Source organism: Athene noctua, chromosome 4 (genome assembly GCF_965140245.1).
Source record: "Athene noctua chromosome 4, bAthNoc1.hap1.1, whole genome shotgun sequence".
NCBI classification, from domain to species: domain Eukaryota; kingdom Metazoa; phylum Chordata; class Aves; order Strigiformes; family Strigidae; genus Athene; species Athene noctua.
This window is the reverse complement of record NC_134040.1, coordinates 57,546,760-57,561,489: the sequence shown is the minus strand read 5'-3', so window position 1 is coordinate 57,561,489 and position 14,730 is coordinate 57,546,760. Positions and strand designations below refer to the sequence as shown.

The 14,730-nt window shown below is 37.7% G+C and overlaps 1 protein-coding gene across 1 annotated transcript in view; it reads right to left on the bottom strand.

Annotated features, from left to right (window-relative positions):
* COL25A1 (collagen type XXV alpha 1 chain) overlaps positions 1 to 14,730 on the bottom strand; it is a 315,502-nt gene that overhangs the window by 43,334 nt on the left and 257,438 nt on the right. The window contains exons 16-18 of the mRNA XM_074903974.1: positions 10,016 to 10,048; positions 9,824 to 9,859; positions 5,915 to 5,959 (exon numbers count right to left, since the gene is read on the bottom strand). Of these exons, the coding sequence (XP_074760075.1) occupies positions 5,915 to 5,959; positions 9,824 to 9,859; positions 10,016 to 10,048 (114 nt within the window). The remainder of the gene's footprint in view (positions 1 to 5,914; positions 5,960 to 9,823; positions 9,860 to 10,015; positions 10,049 to 14,730) is intronic.

The window sequence follows — 14,730 nt, the reverse complement described above, 5'->3', positions numbered from 1 at the left end:
TTTTTTTTAATTTTATGTTTTACCTACTCATGCATAATGCTACTTCTGAAAATTAGCCCTCCAAATGCCAGTACTAAGTCCTATTTTTTAGATCAGTTCCCATTTTCACCCAGATCACATATCCTTGCACAGTCTACTTCTCAGTATTTGACCTATACTACACTGACATTTTCCTCTGCTCAGACAGATGACTCAACTCTTACGAACCCTCTGTGTGAGTGATGAAAGGCTGGAAATTAGTCTACACTGGAATATTTCAAAATATATATATCGGCTAGTGCATATCAGAGAGAAACTTTAGTTTATGTGAAGCAGGGTTTGAAGCTGAATTCCCACAATTTTCAGTTGCTGCAATTAACATGTTCCACACATCTCTGTATCCAGGATTTGGAAATGCATGTCACGAGGTCAGCTGGTCTCTTCCAGCTCCTGAGTTCAGGTTAGAAGTGTTCTGAGTACGATAACCTACAGGATAAAGATGAACTGAAGCCTGGGCAAGAATATCTGAGTCCTGGAAAAATTGGAAAGGGAGAGATATAGGCCCTGCAGGTTTCCTGGTAACAGTCACCAACAAGGAAGAAAAACAGGAAGAAGAATGGAAATATGGAAGAGGAAAAACTCATTAGGAAAATGTGCTCAGCCTTCCTAAGAACTCCTTGGGGAAATGGGGAGTTTGAAGAACTTTCCTATAGGTGGTGAATGGTGTTGACTCCAAAATTAAATGCTTGGAACTACCATTTACTTCAGATTTCCTTTGATTTTGTTACCAGATGACAAGGGCAACACTTAAACACATGAGCTTCAACAACAGTTGCTTTCTTTTCTAAAAGAGTTTAAACAGGAGATAACTTCTATGTATCCAGCTGGAAAATTCTGCCTCCTATTTTCTCTGAAAGTTTCATTTTTTAACAAACCTCACTGGACGAAAGGAGTATCCACTCTTCTAGAGCTAAAAAAAATAACTACTGTGGAGCAGTAAGTTTTCAGTTTTTACATGGAATTAGGAAAGTCACAGGATATTTGGGTATGAACAGAAAAAAAGAAATATAAGTATGGAACAGGCGAAAATCAGAATTGCTTTTCCTTTCATAAAAAGAAAAGAAGAAAAAAAAAAGATTCAAATTTCTGTATCCTTATCCAGGTTCTTCTGAAACCTTGCTCAGGCACAGTCCTGGGGAAGTCAATCCAAAGTAACTGTATAAAAAGATACAAGATGCTGCGTATTGGCAAGTCTATTGAATCAGCCAGTTCCACTGGATTTGAAAAGAGAAAATTTTCCCTACTCCCAAAAGGAGAATGCCTAAGCAGCCTTTCTTTTCTCATACCATATGAGAATGGCAGATTTCTCAAACATGATAGAATAACAACTTAGTTGCACTCACAAGCTTTGTTTCAGTATTTGTTTTAAACAGAGAAGGAGGGATTCCAGAAATGCTGAAGAAAAGCCAGGTCCTGCATAAAGTGCTGCTACTGGAAAGAGGCCTCCCTCTGCCGTGATAAAGCTGGGGACTGTACTGCCCAAATGTCAGAAAATACAACAGAAAGGACTTGAGAGATGTCTGACATTACAATGAATAAGTGTATGCATGATTTCCATTACAGTAAGTGAGTGCTGCTTCATACATATCATCCTATGAAACTTATGAGATAAAACAGATATATGAAGTTTGTGTTTCATAGAAAGTACTCTGCGTCTGCTTGGCGTCAGTTGGGAGATATTGGAGCGATGAGTTAATACTCCGTATTTAGGTGCCTTACTTGCTTCCCAAGTGACACAGTGGAACACATTTAGGGGCTCATTAAGTTTCCAGCCATTCCTAAACAGCAACAGGTGCTTGAGAAACGTTTCTCCAGCATGTCACAGACAGCTTCATCACTGTCTTGGAAATAACTGACTGCACTTGTGTTTCCTCCATAGCACCAACTGACAATGAGGAGAGAACGAAAAAGAACAGGAAGAACTCCCAAAACATCCACATGTGCACAGTGAATGGGCCTAGAAAAGCAAGTAATAAAAGACCCTGCTGCATACTCTGAATTCAGATATGATACTTGCATGTCCCTCCAGTGTTGCTGTTCATTCAGACTCCATGTATCACATTCAACCAAGCTCTAACAGGTTCCCGGGAACATTGATTAATTAATTGAAATGGCATTATAGGAAGCTGAAACTTTTCCAGTGATTAGTATTTATTAATCCTTTAAGTAGTTTAGCTACATGATCAAGCATACTGGACTGGATGCCTTGGAAGCTTATTCAACCATGCGCAGAAAGATTAGATGTAGCTAGAAAGATATGGTCCTGTGCCTGGTGTGGCATTTATGTTTTCACAGGCTGGTTTAGCATTTGTAAAAAGAGTTATCTACGGGCGCAGTTACCTAAAACATGTCATAATATAGCCTGCCACTGTGGAGAGATTCATTCACAAGAAAGTAAATTTGCAGTTCAGCTAACAGATTTAAAGAAAAGGAGACTTCAATTCCTATCACAATAGTCAAAGAGTGAATATTTAAGACCAGAAGAACTACATCCAAAAGTTTCCTATGCATAGAATATCCCTGTATCTTGATCTTTTGTTTACATGGAAGTACTAGAAGAAAAGAAATTCTTGCAAAATTAGGCAACATGGAGTCTTCTCTTGCCTCTTCTCATCTGTCTTGAAGATGCCTGTGTGTATCAGTCCATCAACATTCAACAATCCCAAAGCTGTTCAGAACATAAAAGTTCTGTAAACACGATTCTCAGAAAACTAGTTTGTTCATTCAAAATCACTTGTGTGATTTGAGTTACTGTATATCAAATGGATATGAACTTTTTCTATTTATTTATCTAATTGCCAGAAAACATACTGTCCCCATTCCTTGACTACTTGGCCACCTGAACACAAGTTTAACCTATGCCTACTCATGTACAGGAATGAATGCATTTCAGATACACTCATCACCTAGGGTTAACCTTTCAAACCTGCTTGGGAAATGTGTTTTACCAATAACTCAAGGCAAAAGCCAGAAAACAAACAGAAATGTTAATTTCTAGAACATTGTAGGGAGACACAAATTTGGAGAAAATTCTGTAATTCTAATTGACTGAAGAAAGATCAAATGGTGCAGTGAGAACCCTACAGGTTTTTAACTGCAAGGGACCTCAACAAAAAATTTAGTAGAAGACTTCTGAGTGTGCATGTGCATGCCTGTGTAACGTAACAGAAACTGAAGAGAACAATACTGCAGAAAACAAGAACAGTATCAAAATAATACCAGCAACACAAGAATATTTTGGTTTTCCTACTGGGAAAGAGATGAAATGGCCACTGCCTTGTATTGAATGCCACCACCTTCTCTTACATGACCCTGCTAGCACTTTGCTTGAGTTGCCAAATGTCCATCTCACAAAGTTTTGCAAAATCCCTGCTGACAGCTACTGTGCTGGCATGCAAATGAACAAGAACTCTGCAATCCATTTAAATGTTAGAAAAAACTTCTCTTATGGAAACTCCTTACATGTTGTAACAAATTCTTAGATGTTGTAATGACACTGTGTGGGGTTTGTACTACATCTGTTGCATTATGCCACCACTGCATATCACTATTAAGATAAAATAGCAAAGACATATCTTAGAGAGTTTTATAAAGTCCTGTTGGGAACAGACCCCTGAAGCCCTGAAAAAAATGTAACAAAGGGAACAGTCAGGACGAAAAAAAAAAAAAGGAGACAAAAAAAAAAGGAAAGTCACTGCTCCAAATAAGATTCCTTTTGATTTTGTGTGGTTAGACCATGATATCACCAACATATTAGAAGTCCACACAATTGGATTTCCTGTATGCTCAAGTTTTTCATCCAGTTGCTGTTATTTCAAAGTAGCTTGCAATCAACATCAGTTTACTGGAAATTTGTTTCCCCATAAAATATCACTGAGGTTGTTCTTGGAAATTGATGAGATGATTTAACATGGTGATAAGATAAATTTTTGCTAAAACAGAGGGGACAAAAGGGGCTAAATTAGTGCTTTTTCTTTGCTGATGAGTGTTCACATTCCTAACTCCAGTCATACTCTGGTTTCTGCTACCACTTCCCATGTCACAGACATTGTCTTTGTGACAGTAAAATCTAGGCTTTTTATCTACAGACTTCTTAATTAGAGTTTACAAATGACTTGAATTAAACAGCACCAATCCTGCAATCCTGATGTGACCAGGTCTGCTTTGCTCTCTCCTGTGCATGTTTTGCTAACTTGCTTGTCACCATCTGGTGCATCTAGCCACCTCAATGCAGAATTACACTTCACTGAACCATCACTAGTCTCCCTCTTGCCTAGATTTTTAATAGAAGCTAGCATTCTCCTAAAGGATTAATATTTGTCCAAATTATTCCATTTTGTACTGCAGGCAACTGTACTGTTTTTCCACTGTATCCACTGAATTTTGAAACAAACTTTCGTGGGCAAAACTCCCACACTTCATCCATTCTTCACATCTTGCCTGTCAGGTGACTCTGAAAGCTGCCCTTCTGAGCCATTCTTACTACCAAGATATAAAGCTTAACAGCAATCATTTTCCCAAAGCAGAGGCCCAGATTTAGTCTTTTTTATTTACTTGATGATGATATGTGTGGACATGCATGGTCTGCATGAACATAGAATCCCAAAGACCAGCTGTAACTCCAGTTGGTTTTGGCAAGTGCCCCCAGGATACTGGCACTGACCTCCAACTGAGGTACCTCTTTGCTCACTGTTCAAGTACAACGAATAGGGATTGCTGCCGAAGGTCCTTGTAAACATACAATTTAGGCACAGAAAGGACTCTGCTCCTACATGATCTTCACTAGTCAATATAGAGTTGATTCTTGCAGAAAACAAACAGCCTGCCTGGGAACTACATTTTCGGGTATTACAACACACAAGCATTAACATGCACTTTCAATTCTTCCCATAATTCACTAGTAACACAGAAGGGACATTATGCTTCAGTGCTGTGGCAATTCACATCTCCCTTGAGAAAATCACTGCAAATGTTACATTCCATGATATAAATCCCAAATCCTACCAACATGGACAAGAGTTTGGCCTCTGGCTTATTCCCCTTGTTATTGGAGAAATGATATAAACTATCTCCTGAGGTATACACAGGCCTGTGCTGGAATGCAAAGAAAAAGATTCAAAGAGATTTTGTTTTCTGAAAGAACAGTCTTTGCCACAAAGGAGAAGAACCACTCTAATCTGCACTCACTCAGGATATGTGAATCCACCCACTTAGTGCAGTACAATACAGTTACAGCTCAAACTGCAAGTGTCTGCAGCTCCCAATGCATCCACTTATGCTAGAACTAAACCAACCGCATGTCTTTTGCATTAATTTACCTAAAGAGCCCAAGCAAAACAGAAGTTGGGGACTAAACCAGGTATTAGGTCAGGAACTGTAGCTAATGCTGAGTAGGATCTTATTAAAACATTTTGACTTGTCAGTGGATATAACTGCTGTGTAATGGAGTACAGAATATTTTTGTTGACAGAGCCAGTTCTCCACAGCCTGTGTATAATTAATGCAGTTATCTAGCTGGAGGCTTGGTAAATTCAGTAGACTGTTGCTACTGGAAAGAACATATCACAGCAGAAACGAAGTAAAACTTTGATGATGAGCCACTTCCATTAAATAAAAATATTAAAAGCTACTATATTAGATTTTTTTTAAAAAGCACTAGAATGCAATGTTCTACTTCACATTTTAATGTAAGAGACACTGTTTGCTTACTCATAGACAACCAATTTTCCATGTGAAACCTTTCTGTGACAACCCCCAGTTCAATACCAGATAAGAACATATAGCACAAGTATAGTAAGTCTATTTTAGCCACATTCTTGCAGTCCCCCTCCTTGTGGTGTCCACCCCAGTACAACAGAGACTACAGTTTATTTACCTTTATCCCAGGGAGTCCAGGAAGCCCAGGAAGACCTGGTTCACCCTATACAGGAAAATTACATAATATTACAGACATTATTCAGTTATGATCACTATCCAGTGAACATCCCTATATACTCTTCAGCAAGATAAAAGAGCATAGATGACTGCTAGTCAGTTCAAGCAGGACTGATATTTTCAAATTGAGTGACTTAAATGTACAGTTAGTAAGAGTCATGTTAAGAACTAAAGTATCTTCTGGGAACCTCGGATGTGAAGATGACACCCAGGTTGAAAATCCATGTCAGGAAAGCCAAAAATGAATTAACATTACCCTTCACCAAAGAGAAAAAAACAAGCAGCACTGATTCATTTTGAATACTGTCATTTCAGTTCCATACTTACGACAGATGTTTAAGTCTGTTCCATTTTCAACTCTGAGCTAGATACTGTGCTGTGTAGCTGTCTGATTAGCTACAAAGCAATTCAGAAGAGCTTGGTTTAAATTGCGCAATTCAAGCAGGACTGCCTAATTATAACTGGGCCATCGTTTTTATAGAGCTATCTGTAGCATCATTTCAGTGCTTGCTATTTATCTGTGAATATACATGGTGTCATGAAGATTATTGTAATGCAACCTTCTATTGCTTTACCCAGAAACACCTTGCTTATTTAAAATTGCAATGATAGACCTACAGTACTGCATTTGTAAGGGTAATTTTGTAACAGGAATTGAAAACTGAATGTATTAATTTTTAAATGAAGTTGGTAAGTTGAAGACAAGAATGACAACATGCACATGAATGGTCATTTTACAGTATCAGCTAAATGGAAATATGTTGTCTGGGGAAATAAAGATGATGAACGGGAAAAAAAAAAAAAGAGAAATAACATGTGAAGAAAACATTATTTTTTAGGCTGGAGATTTTAATGCAGACATGGATTCTAACCAGCATGTTGGATCTGAATATTTCCTGAACTTTCTGGAAGATCAGGTCTGAACTCTGAAGCCAACTTTTACCTTTATAATGAGTTGAACTGTATTCCAGATTTTATACACTCCTGAGCTTTATAGAAATCCAGATTTCAACCCTGTGGTTTGAAATGATTCATACAGATAGTGCTACTAAAATATATTACATGTGTGTGCATATGCACACACTTACATACATTCATATACTCATATATACATGTGTATACATACACAAACATAAACACATGTATACATAATACAGATGTTCATCAGACTCCAGTACCAAAACCCACATCTTTGAGCCAGTAATATTAAATAGACTTGAAGTCCTAATACGAAATTACATTCTGCCACAAACTGAAAAACATAATAGACGGTCTGCAAATCACTTTACCAAATGGAGTGATTTTAAAATGTTATAGAAGGATCTGATAACAACTTCTTTGTCCATTTCAGTTACTCCAAAATTTTAACTGTTCACATTGCCTGAAAGCACAGGAAAGATTACAGTCTCAAAATATTAACTATAAAATCAGATGAAAGAATAGAGTCTAGGATACCATTTTCAATACACTTTTTTTTTGAATGTTGCCTAATACTTTCTAAAGCAGAAAATGTGTTGTCACTCTTGCAAAAGAATAACCTTTTAAAAGACCTTTGTTGCACTCATTCCTGACAAAATGCTAGCTCCAAAACCCTACTCCTCTGTCTTTCAGTTTCTTACTTGAGTAGCCACACAAACCACACTTCTACCATGACCTTTTCTCATCTAGTTTTGGAAACACTGAATTTCACTTGTAAGCACAGCATTTGAATAACTGTAACTGATAATCTATTAGTACTGCTGCAGTAGGTCACTGTTTAGTCTTAGGACAGAGCTAACCTCCATAGACCCACACATAACAAGCAGAAAGGATCCAGCAAAGCCAATTCAGAGTCACAGTAATCTAAAGCAATTTAAATGCCCCTCAAAGATACATTAAACAAGATGATACACAACGATATCACTAATGCTTCATTATAATTAGTATTGTAGATGAATGAATAATATTTTCTTTTCTGGACCTTTCCTGATACAAAATATTTGAGTATGATTTATGAGAAGAATGGTTTTTAAAGATACAAACGCTGGATACTAACTCCATGCTCAGGTTGGCAAGGCGGGTCGTTCTATCACTTTTGCAATACACATGGCATACAACAGCCTTGTCAACCCATTGAAATACCATCACATTTCATTTCATGTAAATAATATTCAGGTGGGCAGCTCTATCTGTCCTTAGAAGATGGATAAGGAATAACTGGAAGAAGAAGAAAAAAGATATAAGGAAGGAGGGAAGATGGAGGAAGGAAATACAAATGGGAGACAGTAGGAGGGAAAGTATTGAGATGACATAGGGGGCAGAGACATGCCTCCAGTTGAAAAAAGGGTCCCTCACAACCTCTGGTGGGGTGAGGCACTCTGAATGAGCGCATTACGGGAGCTGCTGCTGTGGGCTGGGAACATGAATGTAGCATACTGGAAGCTTGTTAGTTGAAGTGGAAAGAACACATTAAGCCCCATTTGGTGTGAACAACAAACTGAGGCTATAGAAACTGAACTGCGTACCTCTCACTTATCTAGGTTACCTAAATGAGATCAAGCCTGAGCGCCTGGGGACTGAGATCCAGGAGCCTGCTGATAAATCACTGCTAGTTTTGCCTCCATGGCAGCCAGCTAATGAGAGTATGAATCTCAGCAGGATCATAAGTGCATTTTCTAGTTTATTACCCAAGCAAAACATACAACTGCAGAACGCACACACTGAATGATTCTGTGGATTAGATAGCTTTAAACTACTTTGATTACCTTTCGTAATTAAAACTGCATTTTACTGAAGAACTGCATTTGCAACCATAATAGCCTTTGTTTAGTCTGTTATAATTGATGACCGTTATAATTTCTCAACCAAAAAGATTTCACTTCTTATTTTATTTTATATGTGTTTTGGGGTTTTGCTTAGTCACCAAAAGACCTGGAGCATTAGAAAACAGTTGTACTGCCATTCACTATATAGAATTTTAGCTCTGGAATACTTGCTAGCTCAACTGGCAGCTGGATTCGGCTCCACTCTGGCAGCAGTGGGTAATTTCAATGTTACAAGAGGCAAGAATGGTGCCGAAGGCTCCCATGTGAAACCAAGTACTGCAAAGCAAAAATCTGGTTCCCTCATTGTCTCTTCTCTTTGCCCTTTCACCAGCTATCCCAGCAGCATCTGCCTCCTACTCTCATGAAAGGCAGCTGAAGGCACAGCATTTACTGTGTTTGATGTACCATGGATTCAGAGAGGAAATTCCCCAGCTTCAGAGGGCCTCATGCAGCACAGTCATTACAGCTCCTGCTGGACCTTTACTTGCAAAAGCAGCCTCAGCCACAGAGCACCCAGGGGAATTTCTTCCCCTGGAAGGAAGAACAGAGCAGTGTTACCTGGTCTATGTCCTTCCAAAAACACCATGTGCCTCTGACAGTTTGATTCCCCTTACAGGTATATGTGAAAGGGATTCTAGTCAATATTTATTTTCTTCCTAATGAGATGTAATAATGTACCATAGTCTGAAGGTTAATATTCAGTCAAACATGCAGGGTTAATTTGTGATCACTCAAGGAGCAGAGCCGTCCTTTGTTAGCCTCACCAGCTGCAGTTGGGTAAGCTTTCAATACAAGAAGTGTGCTGTGGTTAGAAGGGGAGGTGTGTTAGTCTAATACTGCTTTTCATGTTAATTAGTATCATCATTCCTGTGCTTTTTTAAAATACAAAATGATCATACACCAAATGTGTACGGGCCTTGAGCTGTTAAATTTTACTGCCTTGGGCTCATCCTAGTATGGGTAAGTGCCACTGATAACATCTCTAACATTGTTTATCACAAAGCCAACAGTGAAGAAAACGAAAACTGAACATTTCCAACCAATACCTTTTGACCAGGCCGTCCAGATTCACCAGGTTCACCCTAAAAGAAAAGAGATGAAAGACACGAGATCTGACAAAATGTATTAAAAATAGAGCTGGGTAAAACCATAATGTTAATGGTACCCAAAATATCTGTGAAGCTACACAGACCAACCACCCCTCTTCCCCCTGTACAACTGCTTTAAAACTAGATTACCTTAATTCCTGCAGCAGAAGAACCAGGGTCACCCTGACAGAAAATCCACAAGAAATAATCACACTTATTACATCTACAGTTTTTCAGGAAACAGATATAACAAAACATGCAAGAGTATGGCAAGATTATATAGCTAAATAACTATATAGCAAGATTACCTGTTCTCTGTGCTGCTACATAGGAATTCACTCAATGAATTAAATCAGTGTGTTTCAGAAAAGGAACAGTACTGTTTTCAAGAACATGCAGAGAGATTTAGTTCCATTCATCCAAACAACATAATAGGTAACCTCAAATTTCACAACTAATAATAGAGATGTAATTGCAGATTTTGTATAAATGTACGTCATAAAACCAGAAGATGGAACACACTTTGACATCTCTAAATTGCTGATATATATTAAAAACAATTTACTGCCATTTACAAAGAATATGAGCAATCTTTTTGACCTAATTCTACAGATGGCAAGTGTCAGGTCTCAAATGACAAAGCTTTTTGTGCTAATGAAGTTTCATCTTAAATAAAAACCCAGGTGACCTATGTGTTTACCCCCATCAGGACAGGTCATAGCTCTATTTCCCCAGGTCTTCAGCATATTTAAACTGGTATTTTAATGCAGTTAAGTGTTGTACTTTATAGGATGAGAAAGCTATAGTAATTTATGTACTCAGGAAAGGTCTCTGTTCTGAGGAGGGACCTAGCATCCAAAAAAATTCATCTGTATTTTGCTGGGTTGATTGGATTTAACAGAGTGATATGCACAAGGGCAGAAGATCAGTGGGTGATGTGGCCAAGGAAGCTTTTAGCTCCCAGTTTTGTACAACTGTCATAGGATCCTTAAAATTCTTCTATACTAACAATGCCACATTTTTTTTTATGACATGCGAAACAAAAATGAAAAAACGCTCAATTAATGAAAAGTTTGCTAGTCAAACTACATGCGGCTGAAGATGGCTAGAGTGCCTATATTTGGAGAACTGTATCATTATTCATTATTCAAAATAAATTTGTATTGTTCATTGAAACTAACAGGTTGCTAAACAGTAGCAGCCTCAAGCTCCCCAGCAGCCTGCTAATGATTTACATAGGTAGCACAGGAGCCAGTACTGCAACCCACTTTGAAGATGTATAAGTAAAGTAAAAATGCTTAATATTCTGTGTATTAAAATACAAATAGGGGATACCCACTCCTCATGGTTCAGTGAAGCTGCATGAAGTGTTCTGTGAATGCCATAATTTTAAAGTTGGTTTGGATATGGGGTCTTTCTGGTAACAGTCTCATAAAATTAAATGGTACCAGATAATATGCTCACTGCTCTTTGAAGAATAGGAATAGATTTCCTCTATACAGTTATTAGAGCTTGCTCTTGTGTGAGGAAAACACAAAAATCAGTATTATGAAGGGTTGATTAACGTCTGGAAATTTGAGCTGCCTCATTTTGATAGACATGCATGAGTGATACTGCTGATATCCCTTACAAGCATGTACAACTGCAAAACCTCAAGGACTTTTTATAGCTATAAAGTGGCAAAGCAACTGGTAAGAAACATTCACCAGTTAAACATTTTAAAGGATAATGACGGATACAGGGAAGATAAGACACAAAGTATTTATAACCCACCTTCATGCAAGAATGAAAATTAATATGGGATTAAAGAAAAAACCATGGTGCAGCATGTTCTCGGCTCTCTGATGAGTCAGACAGTTTGGAAATGAAGAAACTTTATTGGGGGAACATACACACAGAAGGAAGATACTTGGTAGTTTCTAGGAACCAAGAATACAGTAGAAGAGTAGAAGCAAGAACTCAAGTCTGCCACCGCCACGGTCTTCAAAGTAAGACAATTCAACAAATATGGTTTATTTCTTAAGTCACAGGTCAAGATGTACACACCCAAGTCTATATTTATGAGAGCCACTAGATACAGCAGTTCAGAAGACAAAGCTACATTAATTGCACAAACAGGAACCCATTCCTAAACAAAGCCTGAAACTTGTCACCTGATCTCTTTCGCCATATATTAATAAACGAAAATTTAGTATTTATCCCACAGAAACATTATTTAAGCTTCTAAAGAAATGTTTTTAAGTTTTGTGAACTATGAATTAAATATCTGAAGCACATATGTAGCATTACGATCTAGTGCAATGGTCTCTGAATTTATTTACATAAAATTAATGGTTTGTTTACTGAGCATGAAGGGTTTGTACATTTATGTTGTTGAATACCTCAGAACTGAATGGATACTAGTCTTATCTCTGAATACATCCAGCAGCTCTCTTAAAACCAGCCTTAATAAGTTTTGCACTCCTTCCCACAAGTGTTCAGCTGGCAAAAACTTTCACTACTCATCAGATAGTAAAGTTCCATAATGTAACACATAACCCAAACTTTTCAGATCTACCCAAATACAAGGCACAAGTTGTGTAATAGGGAAAAACTGTAACAGAAGAGATGTATAAACATAATGCATCAATAAGGCTGGCTGTGAAATTTGCTGGAAGTTCATTTCATCTGCTTCTTTTAAGAAAACAGACATAGCTTTTTAATGTTAATCTTCTGCCCTATAGAAAGCACCCACTGGAAAACATAGAAGGAATGCTACTGCACTACTTTGAAGCCCTGCATTGTATCAGGGTTTACAGTCAAGGTAAGTTTAACTGCCTCCTCAAGATGATCATGACACCAGTAGAGAAAGTGCACACACAATACAGAAAAAAATGCAAATAAAAAATATATTAAAAAAAAATCAAGGCTACTTTTTGAATATATTAATTAACTGTGGCTGTAATAGTCATTCTGATTTCCTCTAACACTTCTATCATTAGTGATTGGTGGGCAAATTCATGCTAGAATTATACATAATGATCAAACAGCAAAAAACTCCCCTGATGCTGAAGAGCAGGAAAGAATATAGTCCTTGTTAAGTAGTACAAATGTAATGTAATGACACTAAGTTCAATGCTCACTCCTAAATCATCTGCCAAAAAACACCCTCCTAAGCTCCCTACAAAGTGCTGTTTGCAGAGCTATCTACCAGAAACTTTAAGCTGCAGCTCTCTTATAAGATCTGGATCTTTTTTTCTGGGTGGCAGATTGTCTTACAGGCAGGAAAAATGGAGGAAAAACAATGGAAGTCAACTAAGTCACAGCTCTGCTCACTTTGTGGTAAAAATTCATGCAGTGGATTCTATCCTGTTACGGTTAAAGCAATGCACTCCACACGAACAGCATATATTCCCATGTCACCATCCGACCTCTGAAACTTGTATGAAAACTAGAAAAGATGGAAGACTTCTGTATTATGAAATTCAACAAGTTTATTGAAATTTCTTCGGATACAGCAATATAAGCAGTCTCCTGATGACCTGTACTTTCCACAAGTTGATCCCAGCTAGACTGCCAAATTGTTGAAGGCCCACAGAGAAATATTTAAAAATGTTATGCCTGGGGAGAAAGGATTTCCTATTGAAAGAAGGAGAGAACCTTTTCTTTAAGTCCTTAAACAAGATCCCAAGCAGGGAGATGTGCTCACTGCAGACCACAGTGCAGTATGGGCATTCTAGTGGATGCAAGCTCGCTCTCACAGTTGATAAAGTAGAAAAGCAACAACTGAAGCTGCACTAGGCTTCCCAGAGAGATTAGAAACCTCTAATTTACCTGCTGCAGCACTATCTAATGTATTTGAACAATAATCTCTTATTTGCTAAGAGATGATATTCTTAAATCACATAAAAGTGGAATAAGATGATGCTACCAGCATACATTGTGTAATTAACTAAATAAGGTTCTTAACACTTTCATCTTGGGTAATATGCATGACTGCCGATAAAGTATTATGTAAATGAACTCTGAGAATCAAATAACTTGACTATTCTTAAAACTAATGTCTGTTTTTAATCGCTGATTTTAGAATATGTCCCATAAAAACCTTCTGTTCTTGAAAGCATAGCTTTACTCTATCCAGATGATAGGGCCTGAGAGATTTGCATGCATTCTTTACCAGCTTGATAAATCCATTATAAAATTCTCCATGCACTAAACTGATGTGAGTCGGTTAAACAATTACACATATAGGGGTACAAGAGAAATTTTTATGCTGCTGCCCAAGTGTAGTCACTAAAATAAATGTTTTTAGAAGAATATTAGTTCTAAAGTGATGGCCAGAAGAGATCATTATGACTGACTCTTCTTCCTGTGCAACACAGGCTTTGCTCTGACTGCTAAAGAATATGACTTGTTTAAGTAAAGCACATTTAAAAACTCAAGGGCTTGTTGGGTTTTTTTGCAGTGATACAGCATAAAATAAAACTGAGTAAAATAAAATTTTGACAGTCTACTCTTTAGTGACTTCTAGACATGTCAGTGCTTTCCAACAATGAACTAACAACCTATATTAAGTGATGTTATTGCTGATGTCATCTGGCAAAAACACAGTTTTTACCTTCAACTCTCAATTGTCCAGTTCGCAATTTGGAGGGAAGTTACCATATTTTTTGTCCCATATTGGTTTGGTCCCTCTCTTTGAGGGAAACACAGAAGGGTAAATGTAAAAGGTTATTATCAGAAATGGCTATAACTCAGCAGACCTAGTTCCAACACACAGGCAGGTCGCGACTGAAGTTTTGCGTGATACAAATTTCAGCCAACAGAAGTCCTAATTAGAGACATTCTGATGTATCCTGTACTAACGCTGCTGCTGTATAAAGTCA